Source organism: Mustela nigripes, chromosome 13 (genome assembly GCF_022355385.1).
Source record: "Mustela nigripes isolate SB6536 chromosome 13, MUSNIG.SB6536, whole genome shotgun sequence".
NCBI lineage: Eukaryota > Metazoa > Chordata > Mammalia > Carnivora > Mustelidae > Mustela > Mustela nigripes.
This window is the reverse complement of record NC_081569.1, coordinates 134,941,963-134,968,889: the sequence shown is the minus strand read 5'-3', so window position 1 is coordinate 134,968,889 and position 26,927 is coordinate 134,941,963. Positions and strand designations below refer to the sequence as shown.

General features: G+C 53.7%; 1 protein-coding gene across 7 annotated transcripts in view; it reads left to right on the top strand.

The window, feature by feature from the left end:
• The first annotated feature begins 9,995 nt into the window (after nt 1-9,995).
• PRIMA1 (proline rich membrane anchor 1) overlaps nt 9,996-26,927 on the top strand; it is a 60,768-nt gene continuing 43,836 nt past the window's right edge. For 3 of the 7 annotated variants that reach the window (XM_059373868.1, XM_059373869.1, XM_059373867.1), the window contains exons 1-3: nt 10,133-10,280; nt 10,977-11,103; nt 18,113-18,248. In XM_059373868.1, the coding sequence (XP_059229851.1) occupies nt 10,183-10,280; nt 10,977-11,103; nt 18,113-18,248 (361 nt within the window). In that variant the 5' untranslated portion in view covers nt 10,133-10,182. The other 4 variants (XR_009399210.1, XR_009399209.1, XM_059373872.1 and 1 more) reach the window with 2 other exon arrangements.

The window sequence follows — 26,927 nt, the reverse complement described above, 5'->3', positions numbered from 1 at the left end:
CTGTCCCAAAGAAGAAGTGAGGGCATGTGTCCACGCCCTACCCTGTGGTCCAGGTCCTTCCAGAGGCATCAGTCCCTCGCACTCGGGCTTTGGCCTGCTGGGTGGGCTGCCTCAGCTCTAAGGCAGAAAAGCAGAGAGGAGCAACTCGTTGTGGAGAGGAGAGGGAGGCGGGAGACCCTAGCCTGCGGACAAACTGTTCCTCCAGGCTGTTCTGAAACCAGGAATGGGCTGGTGGAGGTGGTGCACGATGCAGAAAGTGTCTGCTCCAGGACCCACACCCTGCCCTCTGGAAGTTTCTAGAAGAGATGCTTCCTAACCAAAGGAAACAGACAGAACAATGTGTTCTGGACGGTGGACACAAGGCTGGACAGTGTTAGAAGGTGATGAATCCTAGGGAGAAAAAATAGCTAAGGACAATGGGTACAGCCAGCAGGCACGTGGGAGAAAATGTTACACAGGGTGGTCGCAGGGGGTCTAGTTAAAAAAGTGACATGTGAGCAAAGACTCGAAAGGAGTGGGCCCTGCGGACAGGGCGGAGGAAGAATCTTCTAGGCCTTGGGAACAGCCAGGCAAGGGCCTTCGGGCAGCTTGGACCCAGGGTTTGAGACACAGAGAGGCTGGAGAAAGGAAGGGTAATATGAGAAATGAGAAGGTAAGTTCTGGAGGTGAGGGGGACTGTTCCCCAGAGGCCCGGTGACACTGGGTTTGTGAGTCACTCTCCAATATTTATGGAGCTCCTACTGCATGTTGGGGAGCTGCCAGGTGTCTGAACTCAGAGATGACTAAATCAGAGCCCCTGCCCCCCGCCCCATGCATACAGGAGGAGTGGAGGCAGCCTGTTAGATGGGGTTCCTGGGAAACCTGCCCCACACCAGCATGGGGGACCAAAGCTTTGCACACTTTCTTTCTAGTATTCTGCGCTACAGCTCAGCGAGGTGAATAGCAGAGTCGGTGAGGCTGAGGCTCAGAGTGGCTACGGGAACTTTCCAGATTGGATGCAGATTCAAGTAACCCCCAAATCAAAGTTCCTTCCACGAAGCCCATATCCTGCACATCTCTGACCCTGCATGTCCTATGAGTCCAGTAGAATAGGGACCATGATGGTGAGGTACATAAGACCGAGAGAAGGGAGACAAGGCAGGACGGTGTGGAAATTAGCCAAGCAGACTGGAGGGTCGGGTGTTCTGGGCAGATGAAACTGCGTGGTGAGCAGGACAGGGAGACATGAAACAGCAGGACGGGTCTCAGGGAACTGCAATGACAAAGTACCAAGGGGCGAACGATGGGGTATGGCTTGCCGGAAGGGTCAAGGGCTGCAGGGTGGTCGGTGCTATGTTGGGGAGTCTTCTGGGAAGTTTTAAGCAAGGAGGAGAGATGCCCTATTTACACTTAGAAGACATGTATATTTCTCCTCCCTCTAACACAGTGTGAGATCTTGAACAATAGGACCTAGCTCCTTTATGCTGTTGGCTCCTGCATGGCCCAGCATAGGTTGTTGCTCAGCTGATGAAGAGATGGAATCAGCTTTCCTGGCTGGGCTGGCATTTTGATTTGTCTGGTCTGGCCGAAGAGGTGGCCCACCAGGCAAATGTCCTCTAGAGTGATCTCTGTTCAGCACCTCTATTGACATAGGAAAATGGCACTGGGCCAGGTTGGGCTACCAAGCAGACCCAGACCTGACAGTCTTTCCCAAAACTTTAGTCTTTTCTTAGGATTTAAGAAAAGATGACAAGGGAGCGAAGATGCACATGGCTTTAAAGTAAAGTTCAAAATCTGGGCTTCTTCCTGATTCTCCTCCAAGTCCAAACATCTAGCTTCAAGGGATTTGGACCAAAATATTCTTGGAGGAAGAGTTCACTCAGAGTTTGGAGCAAGACAAATCTCCCCACCTAACCCCATGTAAGGAATCCTGCTGGCTGAGGTGCGGGACCGACCTCAGAAGGCCCGGTGAGGTCTTGGACAAAATCTACGGGAGAGTGGTTCCCCCTCCCCCACTAGTCAATCAGGAAGTCATCCTGTCTGGACAGACTCAGAGCCGACCCATAAAACCTGACATTGACAATTACATATTTAATTCAAGCTGAAGTAATGAACAATTTGGACAATCCCGATGTCTTTTTCAATAATTGTTTGTTTATCTGCAGCATTTCCAAACATAATTAGCCTGCATGATTTCATGGTTCAGTAATGAGTACTCGTAAAGCATTTCCTCTGTTTTCTTTGTGTTTTACTTAAAAAAAAAAAAAAAAAAAAATCCTTGATGCCAGTGAGCCTTCTTACAAAAGGACAGCATCTTTGCCCCTCTATTCTTCAGAATAATTAGAAATGTCCTTTCTTGAGCAGTTACTACGTGCCAGGCTCAGTGTTTAGATGAATTCTTTCAGTTACTTCTTCCAAGAACCCTGCAATCTAATTAGAGCTGACCCTTGAACAACACAGGTTTGAACTGCATGGATGCACTTACACATGGATTTATTTCGATAAATATGGTACGATACTATAAATGCATTTTCTCTCCTTTATGTTTTTCTTAATAACATTTTCTTCTCTCTAGCTTCCTTCGTTGTAAGAATAGAGTACACGGTGCCTATAACACATGAAGTATGTGCTCACTGACTATTGATGTTTATCAGTAAGGCTTCTAGTCAACAGTTATTAGAAGTTAAATTGGGGGGATTTTTGGCTGCACAGGGTTGGAGCCCTTAACCCTCCTGTTGTTCAAGGGTCAACTGCAAATCTGAACGGCGTTATGATTCCTCAAAGACAAGGTAAATAGCTAGCTTCAAGAGTTAAGAAATCCGGGGCACCTGAGTGGCTCAGTGGGCTAAAGCCTCTGCCTTCGGCTCAGGTCATGATCTCAGGGTCCTGGGATCGAGCCCCGCATTGGGCTCTCTGCTCAACGGGGAGCCTGCTTCCCCCCCCACCCCTGCCTGCCTCTTTGCCTACTTGTGATCTCTGTCAAATAAATAAATCAAATCTTTTAAAAAAATGTTAAGAAATCCTTCAGGGGCACCTGGATGGCTCAGTGGGTTAAGCATCTGACTCTTGGGCTCAGCTGAGGTCTTGAGCTCAGGGTCATGAGTTCAAGCCCTGCATTGAGCTCCACACTTAAAATACTACTAATAATAAAAGTTAGGAAATCTTTCAAAGGTTAGACTGTAGAGAAGAGTAGGCAATTTCCCTCCAGAACCTGTGCCCATGGTCGGCATCAGCCTTTCCCTCCTAGAACGTTCCTGGATTTCCTGAGGAAACTCATTTGCTTACTTAAGGAACCACCCTTTTTAATTCTCCGCAGTTCTACAGATGTTCCAGATGTAAAATATGCTGGTTGCTACGGTGTTCTGCCTTATTTGGTACATGTGGCCTCAACCTCTAGAGGCCAAGGTCTAGGTGCCCCAGAGAGAGAGCGCTGAAGCAAAGAGTGGATCGTATCACATTTTGGGGGGTGCTATCCCAGGTCAGGAAGAGTGAAGTAGGCAGGCGAGCAGGCAGGGAAGGAAGGATGGGAAGGAAATTGAATGCGGTGTGTCCCCTCCGCTGGTCACAGCCTTGCCAAGGAATACGGCCAACTGCTCCGCCATACCAGGTAGATTTGAGAAAGCCACATGGAGCTATGAACGGGGGAAAGAAGATGGATTATCTCCCAAGTCTTTCCAGACCCTGGTCTCTCCTTGATCAAAGTTCATACCACAGGGGGTTACCTCCACCACACGTGTAAGTTATGTGCTTGGGCCCCTCCTGACAGCTGCAGGGGGCGTCAGATCCCAAGCCCCATTGCGAGGGGCTCCATCTGAGTATGGGATTGGAGGTGGGAGTGAAACATCTGGGAGTCTGGTCAGGCCGGGCTTGGCCTCCACGGCTGCTGGGGCCCCACCCAAGGCGGACATGAGAGAGACCACACCGAAGCCCAGCTCTGCCTGGAGGGAAGCTGACAGTCATCAGTGTTAGGACAAGGGATGATGGCAGTGATGACCACCCTCTCCATTGAGCTGAAACGGGGGAACCGAGCAAATACAGGGAAGTATGTGAACAGCATCTAAGACAGCCTGCCCTTGTTTTACTCAGAGTTACTCACTTCCTCCTATGATGCTTGGATCTAACTTGAGAACAAAATGCCATTGGTTTGAGAGGCAAGGTCTGCATTCAAGTTTTAAAGTCATTCATTGTAACATCCTAAAAAAACACAGAGGATTAGCCAACCAACTGTGGTCCCACTGCCAGAGCTGGTCTTGGAGCCATAATTGACTTCCATCACCTTCCTCCACCCATGCCTCCCATTCCGGATGTCTACGGCTGATTCTTCGGGCGGTCTGGGCTTCTTCTCTGGAGGCTCTGTGCGTGTGCGTGTGCGTGTGGCAATTGTCCAACCATGGTCATCTTTGAGGAGAGAAGCTGTAGCAGCTTGGGCTGCCGAAACCAAATACCACGTTGGGGTAGCTTCAAGAACAGAAATTAATTTTCTCACCATTCTGAAGGCTGGAAGTCCCAAGATACGAGCTCAGCAGAGTCAGCTGCTGGTGGGAGCTCTCTTCTTGACTTGTGGACGGGTGCCTTGTCTTCCTGTGGTCTTTCCTCTGAATAGGGGGAGAGAGAGAGAGAGGAGAGAAAGCTCTGATTTCTCTTCCTCTTCTTATAAAGACCTGAATCTTATTAGATTAGAGTCCCATCCTTATGATCTCATTTAAACTTGATTTTCTCCCCCAAAGTCTTATCTCCAAATACAGTTAAATTAGGGGGTAGGGCTTCAACTGACAAATTTGGGAGAACACATTCAGTCTGCATCACCGTTCATACTCTGCCCCATGTCCCCTAAATCCTCATGGCGATCGAGGACAATCAGCCTACTGGTACAGCAGCTCGTCTCCAACAGTTGCCTTTGGCACGAGGAGTCCAAGATTCCTGGTAGTAGTTCCAGCTTCTGGTCTAGGGGAATGTTCACTGGGTTCAGAGCAGAAACAGAAGCACAGAGTGGCAACTGGGCTCCAAGGGGCCTATCCTACTTCCGCTCCCAGATTTGTGTGTTCGAGCTATTGAAGACACGTCTGTGGGTTCCCACTTCATCCAGGAGAACAATATCCCTACAGTGCCAAACTGCTGTCTCCACAGTGATGTCATGGCTGAAGTTTTAGCAGACCATGTCATCATTCCAGAAACACCAGGCTGGCCAGAGAAAGAGGCTGGTTGACCTCCACAGCATGCATCATCCTGTCCAACTAATTGCCGGGAGCCTTCTTGACAATGATGCTGTCCAATGAGTATTAATGTGGGGCATTGTCTACTCCCATGTGTTCATGCCTTCATTGTCTACCTGACCTCCATGCCCATGGATTTCTACTCTCATTCTTTGCATGCTCCTAAACACTTAGCCTTGCACAGGAGCCAGGGTATGTCTGCACTTTTGCCCTCTCTCCTTCCACCCTTAAATAAGGAGGTAATACAATGGTGCTGTTTCCAACTAGCACCAACATATTACATTGACCTTCATGTAAATGAGGCCCTGGTCCTTTCTTCCTTCAACAGACTGACATAGGAAAGCCCCCCTTTGAGACTCTGGGTACAAGTGAAGGAAGAACTTCCACAGAGATGGGTGAGAGAAGGATCTGGGGCATGTCTTTAGGTAATTTACCGGTTCCTTCTGGACCTGGGAGAGCCTGGTCCTAAGCCTACCATGCCTATCAAATGTCAGATTGCTTCTGAGTCGTGCCTGATCTTTGCACTCAGTGGCATTTGTGTTCCTTTCAGAGGAACCCAGCCTCCTTTTCAAGCAATGGTCTCCGTGCTATGAAAAAACCCAGATAATTTTCCATCACGGTAGCTGATGTCATCTTTTTGCTCTAACGCTCTTGATTATTTTAAAGACAATTCATACAAATTGAGCCATAACCTTGTCAACTCTCTATCGATTTCATCCCTAGCGACACCATAACCTACTAACCATTGACATAGACAATGATGACTCAAGACACCCTAATTGCCACTCCAGCTTTGCTTCCCACTTGGTAATTGGGTTCTCTTTGCCTCTTGTGACCTACTAGGCCAGCCGACCTTTGATGGCCACGAGTCAATGTCGCCGCCATGTCCCATCATTGCAGCCGGCCTTTAGAAGATTGCCATCACTGAGCTTCTCAGAGATGCTGGTGCTTCCCACACTCCCACCAGGCCTTTTCTTTCTAGCTCAATGAAGGGAATGACCTCGGGGCCATCCCAGGAAACATAGCCAAGTGGTAGATCCTCAGGTCTGATGATTCTAATATTCCAGCTCTCTCTGGGCCTTCTGTTCCTTTTTCAATAGCGTTCCAAAGAAGTTCTGGCATCTCCCTTATGTCCTATAGGCTCTTGTCATGAGGACGAGCACTGTGTGGCAAGGCAACTGCTGCAATTATGTCATCGCTTGCTTTCCAGGCCAGGAGGAGCTGTTTCATTCTGACAGAGGGGGAGAGAGGTGCTTCTACCAGCCAGCACAAATAGGGAGATTTGGGGGGGGGGGGTCAAGATTTTTAGGGCTTGACACCCTAATGCCTTGACTCCAGATCACAGGGTCTGACTCCTTCCCTATCAGAGCCCTCACGTGGACCAAGGACACCTGTGTGGCTACAAGCTTGGTTTCCCTCAGCCACCAGACAACCAGCTCCTGGAGGCTGATTTTCAGCAAGGTCCATTTTGTGGCTATCAAGAGATAAGAGTGACCATAAAGCATTCACCATCATGCCTTCGGTTGGCAAATGGCTTCTGTGAGCCTATCATCATCCTCTCCAAAAAACCTCCAGTACCGTCAGAAGCCATCCAACCTCAGGATCTTAATGAAGATCGTTTTCCTGACATTGATTAAGTGCAGCAGTCATGTTACCTGCCAGAGCCTCGCTTCCTACCTGCATCTCATTCCCAGTAGCCATAGGTGAAGCTTTAGAAATTGTGACGTCACTATATGCCATGCAGGACCCTGTTCACCATCAGTGATGGGGTCCCTACTCCCTTCAGACAGTTGGGAAACTCGGCTCCCACACCCCATCCTGAAGATCTGCTTTCTGGGGCCACCTGTGGTCCCAGCTGTACCACAAGCATGAAGCGATGTTTGCAGGCTGATACTTTCTTGAGGGATACAGCCCTCAGGTTACAAAAATAAGGAGACAAGGGCAAGGAGGGAAGGAAACACAAAGGTGTGTGCTTGTGAGCAGACCGGGTCTTCAGAAGAAAACACTGCTAGTCATGCCTCCCAGCCAGCCCCTGACAGGTTAAAGGAGGCCACTGCGATTTTGTCTTTCATTGGTCAAAATTTGCCCCAAGGTTCAACTCCCCTGCATTTCTGAGGAGAGTTACCTGGGCGCCTGTAGGCACATGCCAGGTACTGTGCTGTGGGTTGCCTCTGAGTCTAGAAAGGGTGAGAGGAGCCAGACCCCACCCGGCCAACCAGGTTCCTGCCAGGGCTTGAGGGGGCCCATGACAGAGCCTGGTCTTCCCCATAAGGCTGTGATACTCTACTGTGCTAGAAGGACCAGGAGGCAATGGGGCCCAGTGACACCCCAGAGGTACACAGAATGGGTCCAGTCCAGGAGCACTGAAGACCAGAATGTACGATACAGGGCTTTTCAACACGTAAAACCTGCCCGGGTCCTCTCATAGAAATGTGTGAGGGCTCAGAACTCCTGAATCCCAGGGCAGCAGCGGTGTCCTCCCCGGCGAGCTCCTCACGTCTCCGAAACTGTCCAATGGAGCAATTACTTCTACCTCACAGAGTTGAGAGAAGGGCATTAAAATATGATATAAAGAACATTTTTTTAAAAAGACTTATTCTTGGGGTACCTGGGTGGCTCAGTGGGTTAAGCCTCTGCCTTCGGCTCTGGTCATGATCCCAGCCAGGGTCCTGGGATCGAGCCCCACATCAGGCTCTCTGCTTGGCAGGGAGCCTGATTCCCTTCCTCTCTCTCTCTCTGCCTGCCTCTCTGCCTACTTGTGATTCCTATCCGTCAAAAAAATAAAAATAAAAAAAAAATCTTAAAAAAATTTTTAAAAGACTTAATCTTATTTTTTTGAGGGGGGTAGGGGCAGAAGACAGGAATCTCAGGTAGACTCCCCACACTCTGGCCTCGCTCTCACAACCCTGAGACCATAACCTGAACCCAAATCAAGAGTTGGTTGCTTCACTGACTGCGCCACCCAGGCGCCCCAAGGACATTTTTTAAGTGGTAAAGAGCTCCATATATAAACATGTCAGGTTGTTGTCACATCTAAAGAATGAGATCCCGAATTGAACAAAATCCCCTGATGGGCTTAAGTAGAAAGGCATTAAGATAATCAGTGTTCTTTTGACCTCAGCTGACAACTAGTGGCTCTGTTTTGTGACTCATTCTCTTGCTTCAGACTCTTTCTCCTGAGAGAAAGTCACCCAGGAAGCCCCTCTCCAGCATTTTCTTCCCATGCCTCCTCCCTCCAGGATGGTCCCTCCGTGATGGCTCCCTGCTGTGTACCGGCCTCAGACGCTCTGTCCGGCCCTTCGTAGGTGCTCACAGACGCTACGTATGGAATGAATGAATGAATGAATGAATGGACAAGTATCTCCACATCTTCTCCCAAGGGGCCCTCAACACTTGAAATACTCCCTCACTCCCCACAGGTCATTGTACCCTGGAAGCCATGACTGCCCCCTCCCTTGTCTTCTTGCCTGTCCCCTGCTTCAGTGCAGGCCCCTTTCTCACACCACAGCCCTGGTTTTGTTCAAAGGCACGGAATCCCCCATTCACAGTTGTCCCCCTGCCTCTACAGGGCTCAGAAGTGGCTCACGGAATTTACACAGAGAGCCGTCTGGGTCAGCACTCTGCACGGAGTGATCCCTGGGAAACTGGTCGGAAACCTGGCTGCAGAGCTGTTGATATTAGCGTGTTTATGTCACTCAGGGTGCCCACAGACACCGAGAACAGAACTAAATAAAATGTTTCTTCAGGGTATAAACTATGGTGTCTGACTCTGCTCTTAGTCCCCAGTCCCTGGTTCCCTCCCTCGCTCAACCTAAAAATAGGACTGTCCATGCCTCCGGGACCTTCTGGAAGGCCACTCCATCTGTCAAAGTGCTTCCCAAGCGCAGACACCCCAGGCGCCCAGCGGTTGCGCGTCCCTGCGGCGGGCGGTCTAGGAGGCCAGGGGCCGCGGGTTTGGGAGAAGTGTGGCAGGCTCCTTCTCGCCTCCAGCAGAGGAGTTGGACATGGTTGAGGTGTTGAGGTCCTCCCGGGGGCCCTAGGCAGCTCCCTCCAAGAAGCAGCGTGTGGCTGGGGAGGTCCCCGGGCTGAGACCACGGAAGGGACAACAGGGCCCTTGGCCCCGGGGGGAGACGGCTTGCACCATGGAGCCCCGAGACCCACGGGAGTCTGCCGTTCCGAATGGGGCGGGGGAGGGGAGACAGTCCGCAGGGACCGAGCGCAGAAGGGGGTCTCCACGAGTCGGTCCTTGCCCCCTTCCCGTCGCCGCGGAGAAACTTGGAGGGGGGAGGGCAAGCGTGGAGCAAGACCCCCCGGAGCTGGCAGTCTTCTTCCTCGCGGGTGAATAAATAAATTATTAAGCGCCCAATACACAATAGCCTCGCTAGATGGAGACGAGGAATCACTGCAGCGGCGCTGGCGGCGGCGGCGGGGAGCGCGGGCGGGAGCGCAGCCCCGGGCGGGAGGCGGGCGAGGCTCTGGCGAGGCTCACGTCTGTTTTCCTTTTTCGTGCATTATTTATTGCGCCTCCGCCCGCGGCCCTGCTGCCCGAGCGGGCGCTCCCGCGCAGCGCCTCTCGCGGGCCGGCGTGACCCGCGGGGAGAGCTCGGGCACCCCCGCGCCCCGGGCAGCCGCGCGGCGCCACCAGGAAGGGCGGGGATCTGGGGAGGCTTGCGCCGGCGGCTCCAGGCTGCTCGGAGGCGACTTTCCCCGCCCTCCTCCTCCGCCTCGGGCCCCGGCGCGGGGTGCCGCCCCTCCCGGCCCCCGCGCGGCCGGGAGCAGCCAGGAGCCGCCGCGCCCTGCGCCCCGTGCGGGCGCCCCGCGCCCGGCCCCCGCTCGGCAGCCGGCTCGGCCCCAGCCGAGCGCAAACTTTTGCTCCGGTGCCCGGCGCTCCTCCCCGGCATGTGAAGCCCCCGGGCGCCCGCGCAGCCGCCAGGGTGAGGACCGAGGCCCCGCCTAGAGGGCGGGGGACCGGGGAGGCGGCTGGCTTTAAATGGGGGCCGTCCGGCGGCTCGGGAACAGTCTGCCGCGGGGGGAGCGCGGACCTCCCTTCCCCGCGCCGAGGATCGGCCGGGGCCGCCGCCAGGCAAGGTGGCGTGAGGCACTGGAGGGGTGCGGGCAGAGAGGGAGACCGGGGGTGGGGTGGGGGAGGCTCACGCCCCGAAGCGGGAGGCCCGGGCTCGGGAGAGCGCGTGAGGGCAAATGGGGTGCGCACGGAGGTGCCCATGTTGCAGTGTGCGCAGTGAGGGCCGGCGGGGCAGGGAGGGTGCACGCAGCTTGTGATTTCCTGGTGCTGTGCATGCGGGCTCAGCGACTGAGCCGGCTGGGGTCGGTGGGTGTGCACGGCCGTTTCCGTGGGTGTGTAGGCAGGGTGAGAGGTGCCCGCCGGGTCTGAAGTGTGCTCACAGTGGGAGTGAGTTGTGCACGGCTGGGGAGGTTTCCGGGAAGATGCACTGGGCTCCGTTAAGTGTGCTTGGCTCTATCTGGAGGTGTGCACGGAGCCAAAGTGTGCACGCAAGATTCTGGGGGTGTGCCCGGGGCCAAGAGATACACATAAGGTTCGGGAAGTGTGCGCCAGGGGTCGGGGTTCCGGGATGCCTGCTTCTGTGAGTGTGCACGAAGGGTCAGCGAATGTGCAAGCTTGAGGGAAGGGGCGGACTTGCTTTATGAGGGTGCCCCAGGGTGCGGGGCGTGCCCGCCCAACCCTGACCGCTACGTGTGCGGGTGCGCGCAGGCGTTGGTGCCCGCGCAGCGCCCGGCTGACCCCGGCATTTGCTTCCCCGACAGTTCGCCCCCGAGAGCCCTGGTGCCGCGGGCCGAGATGCTCCTCCGGGACTTAGTGCTGCGCCGGGGCTGCTGCTGGCCCTCACTGCTGCTGCACTGCGCGCTCCACCCGCTCTGGGGCTTCGTGCAGGTGAGCGTCGGTGGCCGGATGGTGTGGGATGCTGGGCTGGAGGACCTCCTCCCCAGCAGGACTTGGGGAGGGGGTGTGGTACTTCACTCCCACGACCCTGGCTTCCTGCAGCTGCCCCTCAAGTTGCTCCCCCGGAGAGTTTGGGAAAAGAAATGTCTCTCACTCTCTCCATCGTCCCTACTCTGGCCCTGGAAAGATGAGTTGGGAGGGGGGGTGGAACTCCCCTGTAGGCCCCAGTCCTGGCCTGCTAAGGCCTGCAGGACAGGGCCTTGGAGCAGAAAGGGCCTGGGAGTGCCTTCCTGTGATAACATTCTGTTGCGAAAATGTGGGGAAAGAAACCTTAGGGCTTCTACAAACTTAAAAATAAAATGATCCTAAGAATCATACATTCTTTATTTCCCACCAGAATCACTAGTAAACTTCTACTTAGCCCTCTTAAACTGGGCTTACCGCAGCTGGGGCTGTTTCCTGTAGGCCACAGAGTTGGGGGTGTGGACAGGTTGTGCGTGGTGGCCCCCCATGGAGTTGTGGGAAGGAACTAGCCATCTGTGAGGATTGCCTGGGCCTGGAGCCCTCACCGTGGGCCCCTGAGACCCCAGGGCACAGGCCAGGTGGCCACCAGCCACAGTGACTTCTGTTAGGCTCAGGGAGAAGGTCAGATGGCATGGCCCCTGGTATCTTCCAGAATGTCCACAGTCAGTGTTACAGTGGAGTGGTGAAGTGAACTTGTGTCAGCTCTGCATTTTGAGCCCCAGCTCTGCTCCTCACTGGCTCAGGACCTCAGGCAGTGCCTCTCTGAGCCTTGCTTTCTTGTTCCTTACTGTGCTATTTTAACTACTTGATGATACCGCACCAGTAAAGATCACTTAGCGCAGCACATGGACCGCCCAGTGGTGGCTGTGACTTACAGTAGCCATACTAGTAGCGGTCATGCTGCTCTTCCCTCTGGATGGCCAGCCACTCTCTTGATCACCACAGAGTCTGGTGGACATTTTTTAATTTTCAGCAGCTCCACAGATGCTAGAGGACATTTTTGCTGTTTTGAGCATTGAAATCCCCAACTCTGGAGGTTTTGTGGCTTTACGCGGTTCTGGTGGCCTTTGGGGGGTTTGGGATCTTTTGGATGGTTGCCCCAAGTAGGGGCAAAGAAGAGGGGATAGGGTGAGACCCCTAGCTGGTCTGCCGCGGGCCTTAAGCTGCCCTACGCGATGGGGTCCCGCTGGGACCCAGCTGTCCGTCGTGCTCAGATGGTGGCTTGGGTGACCATCAGGGAGCATCAGGGACTCTCAGGCTATGGAAGGAGCGTGCTGGTTGAGCAGGTGGATGGGCTGGGGTCTTCCCTCCCCGCCCCCCAGCCGCAGCCGCAGGCTCATCTCCTGCTCTGGCTTCTCCGGTTTGCCTCTGTCTCCCTCACGATTGTTTTCCTTCTGGAATTGACAGCTTTGTTTAATGTGTGAAACGGCAGTTATTAAACTCAGCTGTGCCTCCTCAGGATTCAGGATTTTGTCACTTCTAAACACTTGGGCGGCTCGGTACCAGCTTCCCTTGTGCAACTTTTAGTTGAACCTCGGATGTGAAGTTCACCGCATTTTTCTATTCGTCTGTTTACGGTTTTCCCTGACACTCCTGGAGAGCAATGCGATCTTGTCAGCCTCCAAGGCTGGCATTCTGTGGCATGAACTAGCAGGATTCCAACAGCAGACCCGCCACCTCCCCACCATCACCACCAAAAGAAATAATTTTGTGACCACAGCTCAGTTTTTTAGCAATGTCCTTCAGCCAGGCAGCGCTCACCCAAGTGCGCACGCATGCCTCTGTGTGTGTGTGTGTGTGTGTGTGTGCACGCACGCGCACGTGCGTGGGTGTTTCAGATGCTGTTACTCAATATAAATCAATTTTCGTGAAAATCAATTAGAAAAGGAGTCCTCTAGACAAGTAAAATGGGCAAACTGTTGGCAGGAGGCTCTGGAAAAATTAATCTACAAATGAAAAGGGACTGAGAAGCCAAGGGAAGAGGGGCTTTGGAATGGATGGCTCTGGTTTTTAAGGGAAAGAGCTGAGTCCAGGAGAACAGAGGGAAGAAGAGAAAGATACAAGTGCACGAGGGCCATGTAGTTCCCTCTAAGTGGAGAGACTGAAATCTGCCACATCATAGGAGTTTCTTGAATATAGAGAAAGAGCTCAGAGCTGATTGTGCTTTCATAAGCATTTTGCTAGAAGAATCCCCCAAAGTTGTAACAGTTGACCAACATATTAAAGAGCTATAATTAATAGGCTAATTGGTGAAGGAGGAGACCTGTGGTCCCCCCGAGCACCAGGTTCCCACCTTAAAATCGGCCTGAAGCCTCTGGCTGCTGCCCAGAGGGTAAGAAACATAACCATTAGAGTTGGATGACATTTAAATTGCCACAAGGTTGGTGGGGGCATTCCCTAGCCTTCCCCTGTTCTTTAATAGGTCTACAGTTGAGATCCTAGGCTTTTGTGATTCAGGGTTCTTCTAAGTTCACTTCCAGATGATTCCTTTTTTGCAAGCCAAGAGGATGACAGGCTGGCAAATTTATTAGGTGTGACAGGAGTGTGTCTCATCAAGTTAGTGTGATGCTGGCCTGTCTCCATAAAAGATGCCAGAAGCCATCATCTTTGTGGGCGACCTCTAGGGAGACAGGCTCTGATCCGGGCCAGCGGTCTCTGTGCGCTGAAGGGGAGCCACCAGCAGCGCTGAGCTCCTCCTGTGATCAGTCACTACACCTTGGCTTATCTCATCAGCATTTATTGGGCACCTACTGTTTGCTAGGGCCTTCGTGAAGTGCAAGGAGGGAGCAGTCCCTGGCCTCTCGGCACTGACAGTCTGGAGCTGGAGAGAAAATTAAGTAATCAGAGGCAAGAGAACTCAGCAGGAGCAGACGGCTTAGGGACGAGACCTGGCGGAAGAGCCAGAGGAGGCTCGCAGAGGCAGTGCTGCGGCTGAAGCGTGAACAAGGACAAGATAGGAGCAGGATGCGGGCACGGACAAAGTGTCCAGGCCGAGGGAGTAGCCCTGAGGCCAGAGGGGAGAATGAGGCATTGGAGGAACTTAGGGGAGGGAAGTCCCAGGTAAGGCCACTGTTGAAAGCCACTAACATAATGCCTTACAGTTTGGACACAGTCCTGAGGGGTACGGGAGCCGTGGAGGTTTTAAGCAAGAAAGGACACGGTCTCAGACTGGCATTTTAGAAATCTTGGTCCAGGCCCAGCAAAAAGATGGATCTGGGGAGGCGGGGGGGTGATACAAGGGGGCAAAGACACTGGGGAGGGGAGAGTTGCCAGATTTAGGCAGGTAGAAATATAGGACATCCAGTTAAATTTGAATTTCAAATAAATAACACCTCATGCTTTAGTGTAAGTATATCCTGTCCAATATTTGGGATATACTTATACTAAAAATTGTTGTTTCTTTAAAATTTAACAAGATGTCCTCTTTTTTAAATCTCATTCTCCTAGGTAAGACGCAGGTGCTGCCCAGTGGAGATATGATGGTGTCCTGGCTCAGGGTGGTAGCAATGGGAATGGGGAGAAACTGATGGGCGTAGGGGCTATTTGGGACATGACATCCACTGAACCAGAAGGCTGCATGGACTGGTCAGGAGTAAGTGGGAACACGGAGCACCATGGCTCCCAGACCACAGTGGCGGGTCCTAAACCCACGTGACTGCAGGACTTACCTGTGCCTTAGCCCACTCTCCACAACAGCAACAGAAACAAGATTCTGGCCCCAGGGCAATGCTGCAGAGCCGGGGTGGGAAGGCAGGGGATAGCAAAACTGGACAAAAAGTGGTCCCAGGCAGTCATGATGCCAACTTCTGTTCTGTGGGCTTTAGGCAAGTCATTGGCCTCTCTGAGCCTTTGCTCCTGCTTATCCAAGTCCAGCCAAGAACAGGTGGCTTCAGGGAAAGTTCCTTCTCCCTGTGGGACTCCCCAAGATACAAACCAAGCAAGCCAGGCGTTGAGATGGGCTCTCAATGCTGAGGTCTAAATACAATATTTAGACCTAAATACAATATCAACTGGTCTAAATACAATACCACCACCAAGCGCAGAGCCCCCAGGTGGACCCAGAGCTGGGAGCAGAATAGATCCTGTGTTTGTCCACTGGTGGGAGGACCATCCCCCAACACATCTTTTCATTGTGTGCCAACTGAATGCAGGGCTGTGAAATCTTAGTTCGTTACTTAGCCTCGCGGGGCCTGTCCTCCCCCCGCTCCCCATAAGCATGGATGACAGCGCTGGCCTCTCCCACTGATCCTCGTGGTGAAACGAGAGCCGTGGCTCATACACGGTCGGGCTCAGAGGCACACGGCGTTAGGACTCCGGCAGCACAGACCCACCCGCCTGCCCCCCCCCCAAGATGCTCAGAGCTCCGTGCAGGGAGCAGACATAATAAAGCAGTGGGCAGGGTGCCCCAGAGTGCCCCCAGGGAGAAGCAGCAGCCTTGGGCAGATGGAGCCAACATGATGGGTGGGTGTGGGAGCGGGGAACGTGGGGTCCCGGAAGTTGGCCAGCGGATCAAGGTCAGAGTAACCAGGTATCTGTTAAGAGCGGCTCAGTGGCCACAGGCTTGTGCTGGACCAAACTCCAGTGAAGGACCCCAGGTGGGGTCCCCCATCAGGAAGAAGGCTAGATACCCCAAACTGGATGCTTTTGTGAGGGTGATGGGTTAAGCAGTGGTGCACAGTCCCATTTCAGGGGGCCATTAGCAGAGAGACCCAGGAACCATCGATTTTTATTTTTAAATGCCAGGCGCACTCCTTTGTTCTCTCCCCCTTAAGCCTTGAAACTTGGCCCCAGCTTCCCTGCCAATAACTTTATCACATTAAACTCTCATATACATCCGTGCCCTTACAGCGGCTCACAAAAATGGGTCATCATGTTGGGCCAGGTTAAGCAGACGTGCTCCTCTCGAACTCTCGTGTAAACTGCCCCTTGGAGAGTGGGAGAGTCCTTGCTTTGGCAGTGGCCTTGCATGATGTTTGCACACTGTGGAGTCCAGCACAGAAGCCACCTGGGAGGCCGGCGCTGGTCGGAACCGGGAGGAGGGCAGCTCGATGACCACGGCAGAGCCGACAGGGGCACTGCTGGAGAAGCCGGTGGGGGTACCATGGCTGCGCCGGGAGATAGGGATCCCCACCAACTTACTGGGAAAGGTTCCTCATCCAAGGATCTGATGAGATTGCCTTTGGAGTTTGAAACGCAGTCAGTGGCCCTTTAAGAACACTAAAAGGTGGTGAGCAGCTGCTTCCTCCCTCGTAGATACTAAGTTAGGGCTGTAAAGATACTAAGTTAGGGCTGTAAATCAGCCACTGCCATCACCCAGTGGTCATCACCCAGCTTGTTCACAGCCACCAAGTGTGAAGGGAGCATCGGAGCCCCAGGGCTCTCCCTGCTGGTCCAGGACACACATGGTAGAATTGGCCTCCAAAGGCCATCTATAGAATGTTCTTCCCAGCGGCAGGACGCTACCTGCAGAGAAACTGGGGTTCTGGGTTTCTACTCCCCTGAGAGCACAGCCGGAGAAGTTACTGTGGGCTTCATTGACAAGAGGATGCCCACCAGCTCCTTCCCTTCATACCTTTAAATCCCCTCGTTCCCTGGGCCAGGCACTGAACCCTAGGCTCGAGGCTTAGGGCAGGACGCTGGTTTGTGTGAACCAGCAGTGTTCACGCGGGCTAGCCAGTCGAAGTCTAGCCTGGGCAAATTACACAAAACAGCCATGCCCAGTTCTACCTGCAGAAATTTTGATTTAATCGGTCTTAGGAAAGGGTTGGGAGTGAGTATTTTTTAAAGCTCCCTGGGAGGCTCTCATGTGCACCCAGGGCTGGGAACTGCTGGTCAAGCCTGGCCCCATCCTGGCTGACAGGTGCAGAACTGAAGACCAGTGTCGGAAAACACCAGGCCAGGAGTCAAGAGGCATGGATTCTGGTCAAGTTTTTAATACTCGTTCATTTATTCACCAAATACTTATTGGATGCCAGGCACTGCCTTAGTGAGGGAAAACAAAAGGCTGGGTCCCTGTCCCTGTAGAGCCTCTAGTCCAATGGTGAAGACAGGTAGGAATCAGGTAATCACCCAAATGAGATTTTTGCCCCCAGAGAGCAGCCTGGTGCCCGGAGAGCCTATAAAAGGAGCTCTGACCTGGTCTGAGGGGTTTGCCTGAGAAGCTGATCGCCAGACCGAGTCATGGATCAAGTTTGAGAACATTCTAGAACATTGGAGCAGCATATATAAAGGGGAGGATGGTGCGTGGCCAGGGTCCAGGGACTAGAGGAAGGGCGTTGAGAGCAGAGCAGAAGCTGAGAGTGTGGACTGAGGTGGGGCTGGAAACGTTGTGGGGGGGCCTCTGGAGCAGAACCACATGGCCCCGTGAGCTCCTGAACTGTGGGCAGGCGCCCAAGGACTGTGTTTCCCACAAGACCCCTCAGGCTGTCTTTGCTCACATGGCCGGGCTGGGTAAGGTTCCTCCCTCCAGGTGGGGGGTACCTTGGCCCTGCAAGGACATAGGAAGGCTGTCAGGACCTGTGGGCAGAGAAAAGGGGAGGGCTTGGCCTTGTGCTGTTCGGAGGAAGACTGCAGGAATGGTTGGCGCAGGTTACTGATGCGGTCAAATCAGTGTCCTGTCACCGCCCGGGGTGTGGGACCCTCGGGCAGCCTGGGCCTCAGGTCCCTCACTTGTGCGGAAGGGAAATTCCAAGAGTTAGCCGTCAACTCCTCGTCTCCCCGTCAATAGCCAGGTCACGTGCTGCGATCTCACAGCCAACCCCTGGCAGAGCTGGGAATAAAAGCTTGGTCTCTAAACCCACCAGGCCGGCTGCCCACAACACCGTTCCCTTAGAACCACCCCAACTCCTGCCTTCTGCCCGTGGTGGTCTGGGGGCGGGATCCCGAGTTCCAGCCTGGCTCACAGTGGGTGGGGTAGGCCCGTTTTGGCTCCCAGCGGCCTCATGGTCTCCTCTCGAGCACCTGCCTGTTTCTGCAGGTGACTCACGGGGAGCCCCAGAAGTCCTGCTCCAAGGTGACCGACAGCTGCCAACACATCTGCCAGTGCCGGCCCCCTCCCTTGCTGCCGCCGCCACCCCCGCCCCCACCGCCTCCCCGACTCCTCTCCGCCCCAGGTAAGTAAAGGCTCGCCTGTTTCTGGGGTTCCCTTTGTGTTTTCCGGGCCCAGGAAGAACCGGTGAGCAGAGCGAAGGACAGCCTTCCTTCCTTTGTAATTTTCCACTGGCCGAGCAGGAGGGAAGCCAAGGCCCGACTTCTCCCTGCAGTCTGCAGAGCGCCTTTCCCACAGAACGTTCCGCGGAGTGGAAGAGGATGTCTCTCCATCGGTTAATCAGATAAAAGTCAATCTCCATTTGATGAGTGGCTCGGCCTGGATTGTTCTGAAGGCCAGAGCTTGGAAGGGGGGCGGCCTCCGGGCTGGTCTTAAAGACCCCACGGGTGCACATGCTTTCGCTTCTCTATTTTAATTCGCCCATCAGGAGGCGATTGGTAGCGAACCCAGGTGTTTGGTAGCAAACCCAAGTGTTGGGCCTTACAGCCCTTTTGCCGCAAGTTCTGCTAGAAACCTCCCTTTCACTGGCTGGCCTTGATTTCATCTACCAACAATGTGATTGCCTGGCCATCCAAACAAAGGAGGGTTTCTTTAGCCAGAAGTGGCCTCCTCCTGACTCGGAGGGGTTAAGGTTCCTGCTCACAATCGCTAGTTGAGAAGGTCTCTAACAAGAGGTTCTGTATTTTGGGGATGGATGGCTCCGGGGCCGGCCTGTAACGCTGCCTGTGACCGTGTATGTGGCTCTCTCTCGTGAAACACATCTCCGTTGAATTATTTGGGGGCATATTTTAAATAACCTTGAAAACGCTCCTTCTTGGGTGGACTGGGTCTTAAGGCTCTTGGTGTCCAGACAGTGATGCGGTGCTGGGGGGGCGCTTTGCTGTTCGGACGTATTTCTGCATTTTGTCTGCTAGGCCCTTACCTGTCTGTGTTCGTACCTGACACCTGTGGCCCAGTGCTTCCCAGAGTGTGGCTCTCAACATCCCTTGAGCCGTTCCTTTTTTCATTTATTTATTTTAGAGAGAGAGAGAGCATGAGACTGTGCAAGAGAGAATGTGGGGGGAGGAGCAGAGGCAGAAAGAGAATCTTCCAGCAGACTCCCCGCTGCGTGCCAAGCCCCACACGGGGCCGATCTCAGGACCCTGAGATCATGACCTGAGCTGAAACCAAGAGTCGTCTGCTCAACCAACTGAGCCACCCAGACGCCCCGAGGCATTCCTTTTAAAGTGTGGCTCAGGACCCACTTCAAACCTACCGAGTCAGTCTTTGGGGTAAGGCTTAGGAATTGGCATTACAAGTTCAAAGGTGATCCAAATGTAAGTTCAAGTCAAGAAGCTTGGCCTGCCAGGCCCTGTGTTCCAGGCCTCTGCAGGACCCGGTAGCCTGGGATGCTCTCGTCCTCTGCCTTCCAGAGGGAATCCCTGGGCTGTGCCATGCAGCCCAGCCTCGGGCACCTGTGTCTGGAGATCACTCCTTCCCCCTTCCCTTCCATGAGCAATCCTCCCCTTGTTGCTGTCTAGGCTCTGGGTCTGAGTGGTCCCCCTATATGCTTGCATCTGATGGATCCACACCTGCCCCCCACCATGGGAGTCCCTTCCATTCACCCCGTGCTAACCAAGCTTCTGTGCCAGACACAGAGATAAAAAGGCCATTCTGGTCTCCTGGAGTCTCTCAGCCTCACAGAGAAGGCCTTGGTGTTAGCAGTCCCCAAAACGTGGACCGAGAGAACCCAGGTGGCCACGAGATCTTCGAATAGTTGGGCCACAGTAGACAGCAACATTCACCTGGGTCTCCCAGAAAAAACAGGATTGTTCTAGGTCAAAAAGGAGGGTGTGAGGGAAGGACTGTTAGGTCCGTTATTAAACAAAACAAGACGGAGACAAAGTGAAAGTTATTTAAAGTTTTATTTATCAAGTATTAGAAGTTAGACTGATCGGCCAGGGGAACGAGACTGAGACAAGGTGAAAGTTCTGCAAAGCTTTATTCCATGGTAAGCATTAGAAGTCAGACTGACCGGCCAGGGCCATCTCCGAAGCGACCACCCCCCATCTTACATCCTTAAGAATTGATTGACACCAGTCAGGGCCACCTCCGAAGAGAGCGACCCCTTCCAGTCTCACAGACTAACTTTTATAGAGCAAAAAAGCCTGGCCAGACGTAGGTGGCCAGTGAGATTGTAACATTGCATAGTCATGTTAGGTCACAGCAGGTGACCGATTGAATTATAATTTACCCTTTAGTAGCTGTTTGAACTAACCTATTACTCTGGGCAGAATTGGCGCTCAAGTTTGGCGCCGAAAAGGCAGAGTTTACATTCTTTGGTGGTTAGGGAGACAATATGTGTACTTTTACTGATTGGATGTCTCCTCCTGGCCTGACTCGTCCTTGTATTCTGGGCTCTGTTATTAGGAACTAGCTGACCATATTTTACTGGTTTCCCAGACTTGCTTCTAAGTAAGTTTCTCTGGGGGGAGGGAGGCAGAGTCAGTTTAAGTTTTACTTGCACAAACAACAAAATGGCTTTTAACTAAGATGGAGTCGCTCTGGCTAAATAGGTCCTTACAAGGACATCAGGCAGAAGCAACAGAGTAATGACTTTGTGAGCCTCATCGTGGGAGTCCAGAGCCCTTCGGTGGGTTTGAAGGAGCGGACAAGGGGCAGCCCGTGAGGGCCTCGTGTGCCCCGCGGAGGAGATCACACGGCATCCTGTGAATCACTGTTTGCCAAACGTGATTCACCATCTCCTATTACATCCTGTTGTTTGCCTTCGTTTTTCTTTAAATAGACTCACTTTTGTGTTTATACAAATTAATTTCCAAGGAAAACTTTATGTAACGACTGTCAATGAAAAACCGGTGTCATTTGCATACGCAGAAGGTGACCCTAAAAACAGACGCAACGGGCACAAAACACATTCCAAAGTTCTGGCTTGTTGCAGAAGGTGCCGAGTTCAAGGCTTTCCCTCTTTCTGTTAGAAAGGGAGAGAAGCAAGTGGTAGAGATATATCAGGGCCCTGGTAGGGCCCCAGAGAGATTTTTCTCCATAAAGAAATCAGGAGGCTTAATAAGAGGACCAGAGGGGGCCGAAGCTTCTCGTTCTGTCTCCGTGTATTAGCGTGCTGGGTCCGTGTGCATCAGCTTACTTACCTGCGTGGACGCCCCCCGCACCCCCGCTTCAGGAATCGCCATCAAATGCTGCAAGCTCACAAAGGTGTGCCTTGGGGAACTGGCCTGATTCTGTATTGTCTTCTTTAGAAAGATCCGTTCTCCTGACAGTGTGGAGGGTGGTTTGAGGGTGAGCTGCTAGACTGGAGTCCAGTGCGGACCTTGTAAGAGGCTTCAAGCCCTAGACCATCCCTGAGGGCCTGGAGCCAAGCTGGGAGCCGTAGAGAAGGGGAGGCAGGCAGGGAGTGCCTCGTGTTGGGTTTGGGGCCTGAGGGCTTCTGGGGTTGAGGAGGTGGGAGGGGGGGCTCCTTTGGTTATATGGAGCAGAGACGCATCTCGAAGCAGCTCAAGCCATACTAAAACTAGGGTGAGAGATGTTAGTTTCCTGACTCGCGTGTCAGGATATTCCAAAGGCAGGTCCCGCACGATGATCGTGTTGGATTTCTGCCTCTGTCTCTCTGTCTTCTGGTTTCCCCTGGTTGTCCCTTCTCTCAGGCCTGCCCAGGCCCTGAGGACTCTAGGCTCCCGGATTCCATCAACCTTACTGTCAGTAATCTTCCTACAAAGGGAACTTCTCTTTCTGAATCTTTCAACTCAAGTCTTGGGGCTGACTGTCAGTGGGCCAGCTTGGGTCACGTGTCTGTCCTTGGGTCAGTGGTGGTGAGTCCCACGGGCTGGAATGAGCTGACTGGTCAGGCCTGGGCCATGTGACCACCCTTGCCATTGGCATGCAGGAATGGAGGTTAAAGGAGTGGTGGCTTTCCAAGGGAAAAGCCAAGTAGGGGACATGGACACTGGGCAGGGATGGGACAGAGGATACCCCCTTGGCCATGGCCTGCCTGGAGCTATGATATGAGACCAGTGGCAGAGAAAAGGATTTGTCCATTCTTTCCGTCCTTGTTGAGATCAGTCTAGATCCTGCATCCAAGTTGTGCCCAGTATATGTCAGACAGAGAGCCACATCTACGACTTCAGCCTGTTCTCTAGTCCCCAAGGAATCAGCCTCTCCCACGGGCACGGAGCTTCGTTCACGAGGTGTGTGTGGAGCTCAGCAGGTGCCAGGCAAGGTGCCAAGGGCTAGGAGGTTAGCAGTGAGCGAGAGAGGGGTGGCTCCTGCCCTCACGAAGTTGTTTGCAGAAGGAGTGCCGTGTTTCCGGAGACGCTCTTTCTGGACGTGTGTCCGCCTTTTGCCCATTTGTCCCATGGATGTGCCTTACATCCCTTCCACTCACAAGGGCCTCTCCTCCGCTGGCCAGCGTTGGCCAAGTTCCCGCAGTGGGCAGTGGGCAGTGGGCAGGCCAGCAGCCCCAGGGCCACCCAGGGACTTGGCCTCCCCGGTAGGGGCTGGAAGGGAGGGCCTGGGATAGTGTGAAAGAATTCTCCAGTAGCTGTTGGCTGGGCTGGAGCACAGGGACCCATGGAACGCTTCAGCCCTGGGCTGACTGAGACAGCCCGTCTCCCTTTCGCCAGGCCGCTCTTCTAACAAAGGCAAGGTGGGTTTTTAGGTGTTGATCTGTTTGGTTTGGGTGTGTTCGTTTTGTTTTGTTTTATCATGAAACTTTCAGGGACACTGGCCCACCCCCGGTCTCCATCTGGAACTCATTGCTCATGGGGACAGCTCAGCTGTGTGTTCCTATGGGGGGGGCAGCCCCGCACCACCCTTGCCGGAAGCCCTGGGCAGTTGTGGAGGCGGCCCTGCCTGAGTCCCACCTGCCATGGGGAAAGGCGCGTGGAAGAGCATCTCCCCGATCTGCCCTTTGTTTCTCAAGCACAGGTTTTCACCACCCTTAAAAGGAAGGGGCAACATCACCTTGTAAACTTGTACAAGCTGCGGGTTGTTGGGAGACACTGGACCAGGGGTCCAGTGTAGTCAGAAGCCCCTGGAAGGCTTGTTTCCACCCAGGTTACTGGACCCCATCCCCAGAATTCCTGGTTCAGTAGGTCTGGAGTAGGGCCTGAGGATTTGCGTTTCTCATACATTCTCAGCCGTCGCTGGCCCAGGGTACACACTTTGAGAACCGGCATTCTAGAGCTTGACAGAGATGTTAAAGGCAGACCCGGCCCTTCCACTCCCTAGTTCTGTGATGCTGGGCACGTCCCATTCCCTCTTAGGGCCTCAGTTCCCTCATCTGTAAAGTGGGGCTGGGGGTACCCCCCGGGAGAAGGGGTTGCTGGGAAGACTGGAGATGACATAGACTGAATGAGGCAGAAACTCCATGCTTGAGAAGCCCTATGGCAGCCCATCTCTCCTGCCCTCCAGACCTGGTGCCAAATCTTGCTCATTAGCTAAGGGCTTAGGGCAAGCTATCCTTAACTGCATGGGACCTCAGTTGCTGCATCTGTAAAATGGGGCCAGTGACAACAGTGGCTGCATGGGGATGGTTGGGGGGATTTGGTGCCGTAAAGTTAACACAGTGCAGAACCCAGAGCCCAAGTCGTACAATGAATGGCAGCTAATAGGTGTTAATGGTAACTGGCGTCCAGGTTAGGGGTTACTCAGACACGGGGCTGGCGAAGGAGCATCAGGTTAGAAACTTGAGGATGAAGTTGGCTCTTTAAGGATGTGTCGTCTCTCCCGGATTTTCAACAGAAAGGGAAAGGTTTTTGGAGAGTTCCGCCCAGGGTCCCTTTCTGGGGAGCCCTTGCTGGGCTCACGGTCAGTCGGGGCTCCCCAGGCCCGCGTATTTCTGGGAGGCATGGGCGGGCGTGAATCCTGGCAGAGACAAAGGCACACTCAAGGAGCCCGAGCAGCAAGCCCACGGCAGCCGCCAGAGCTCAGGACCTGGGCTCGCTCGGTAAATGTCAGCAGTGCGCACTCGTCCCCGCGTGTGACTCAGACACGGCTGAGGCCAGGGAAGGAGACGCGTACCAGCCCTCAAGGAAAAGCACGTACGCCCCTCCGTGAGACCTGTTCCTGAGGCTGATTGAGCCCAAAATAGCTGTGGCAGAACAGAGACGTGAGCCTGCATTTCCATAGTGCCTGTCTTCACGGAGTCAAGTCACTGATAGAGGTTTTATTTTTTGCATTTGTTTTATTCTTAGAAAAACCAGAAGAGAGGTTAAGTGACTCCCCAGAGGTCGCCCAGCGGTGGTGGAGCTAGCATGGGGTCACCTGGCTCCACATCCTGTGTGCCAAGGGCCAAGTTTTAACAAAGAGAAACACATGGGACTGTGGAAGTTCTAGAATGCTTTTTTTTTTTTTTTTTCCACTCACCCAGAACACTAGAAGGAAAATGATATTTAGCTCCCGGTACTGAGGTGGAGGCTTGCCTCAGCTCATTTAAACCTCAGCCACTCCTCTGTAGTAAGTGGTATTATCCCCAATTTCTGTGCGGAGCCTAGCGCTCAGAGAGGGTGAGTTACTGGTCTCAGGCTGCCCAGCTGGAAAGAAGGGGCAGTCATTCCTGCTTCCTGCTGCCTCCTTTGCCTACCTCTGCCCCTCCACTGTGGACAGCCAGCGTCGGGGGATCCCCCCTCCTTTCCTTGAACGCACCTCGCTCTTCCCCTCTCAGAGCCTTTGAATGTGTGAGTCCTTCCCTGTGCTAGGCTCCCCCTCAAAGGAGTTGACCTTAAGTCATGTAGACAGCAGCTTGAATATCCTCCCAGAAAACCCTCCCTGATTTCCGCAGAGGTCACACCATTCCCAGTTCTATCTACAGCTAAGAGTTTGGGGATCATCCCAAAATTCATGGTGAAATCAACTGCCCACCTGTTCTCCCTTCCTTTCGCGGGCGTGGGGTTCACAGGGGCCCCAGCAGGAGGCTCGCGCTGGAGGTCTGTCCTGCAGTTACCGTGAGTTGCCTGGGGCTGGCTGCACCTTGATGGCTTCCCTGCTCACGTCGGGTGGTTGGTGCTTTCTGTCGGCTGGGTCCCCAGCCAGCCGGGTCCCCCAGACCCACATGCTATCCTCTTGGGGCTCAGGCTTCCTCGAAGCATGGCGGCTGCGGGCCGAGCCTTAAGAGCAGGTGGAAGCCAGCTGAGGAGGTGACGCATCACGGCTGCTGTATTGGGTCTTGGAATCACGGGCCCAGGGCTGCTCGCACTGCGGGGGTGGGACTCAGTCGCTGCCTCTTGAGAGAGGAGGGTCAGAGAAGATGCCCACATTTTTAAAAACAGGCTACCCTCCATCTTTACAAACTCTTTGAACTTTTTCCTATAATTATAACAATCATCCTGCCCTTTAAGAACTGTCTTTTTCCTTTATAGCAATCATCCTGCCCTTTAAGTATCAGATTTGATCTTTAGCAATTAATTAATTAATTGACTAATGCCTGGATCCTTTGCGGGATGTAGTGAAGTTCCCTAGCGCGTGTCTGGCTTATTGCAGGTCCTCGGCAGCTACTCGCGTGGGGTTTGCGAATAATTTTGACTGTCTGCTCTTGCCGGTCCCTGGGCTAGGTTCTGGGAATGCAGCCGTGAACTTGACAGAAGGAACCCTTCAGTGACCAAGTTGACATTTTATTGTGTATTGGCTCCAGCAGAGGATCCCAGAGGATCCTGGGACAGAAAATAAACCGAAACCATCACCAGTAGAGGGAAACGTGTGCTACAGAGGTCGCTAAAATCTTGGGGTCTGATGGGGCATCACTGGGCGGTCACTTAATATCGCGTGCTGTGGGGACAGGAAGTGATGTTTCAGCTGGGAGCTGGTGGAAGGGAATTAGTGGGGGAGGGGGGGACGACCCCAGGCGAAGAACTTTCTCAGTGGAGGGGACAGCCAGGGTGGCACTTGGGGTGTGTGAAGGGCCAGGGGGCTCTGGCTGCTCCATGAAGGAGGATGGGACAGGGCGAGGCTCAGAGGGAGGCAGCACCCAGACAGCGCAGGGCCCCGGAGCCTAGGGAAGAGGGTGGGGTTTTAAGTGCACCTAGAGACCTCTGGAGCAGAGGTGTGGCATGGTCTCCTTGACACCTTACAGAGACCAGGTCCCCAGTGAGGAGGCTGTCACTTGGGTCCAGGCCACAGGTGGTGGTGGGGTAGTCAGTGGTGTGGCCTGGAATGGGGGGAGGTGGCCACAAGGGAGAGGAGGTGCTGTCAAGCCCCAGTTTGATTGAAGACGGTTTGGAGGCAGGGGTGAGGGGACACGGTGGTGGCTGTGGTTGTAGGGGAGGGACAGGAGGCAGGATGGTCGCTGCTTGTACGGGAGGGTCAGGAGGCAGGGATGCCACTGGGTTTTGTGGGATCGAGGAGCAGAGAAGCCACGGGACGTCACCCACACCGCTCCTTCCCTTGGTCCTCAATGTCGCTGATCTCAGTGGCGGGGTCGTCAGGCAGACTCAGACAGCATGTGAAGGGTTAGCAGAGACTCAGCTGTCCCACATTTCAGCAGCTGTCATTTTAAGGACACAACCTCTGGGACTTTAGCACAAATCCAAGGTTTAACAACCCTTTGTTGCATCAAAGAAGCCAGCCAGATTTTCTTCCGGGGTCTAAGGAGTTTGGAGCTAGCGGAGGAGGCCGTCAGAGGCCTCTAAAGCAAGGACAGGTGCGGAAGGTGGGACCGGCTTCCACAGGGCTCCGGGCTCCTTACAAAAGTGCATGACCACAGTGCACTGTCCTCGCTGAGAGCAAGACCTGATGA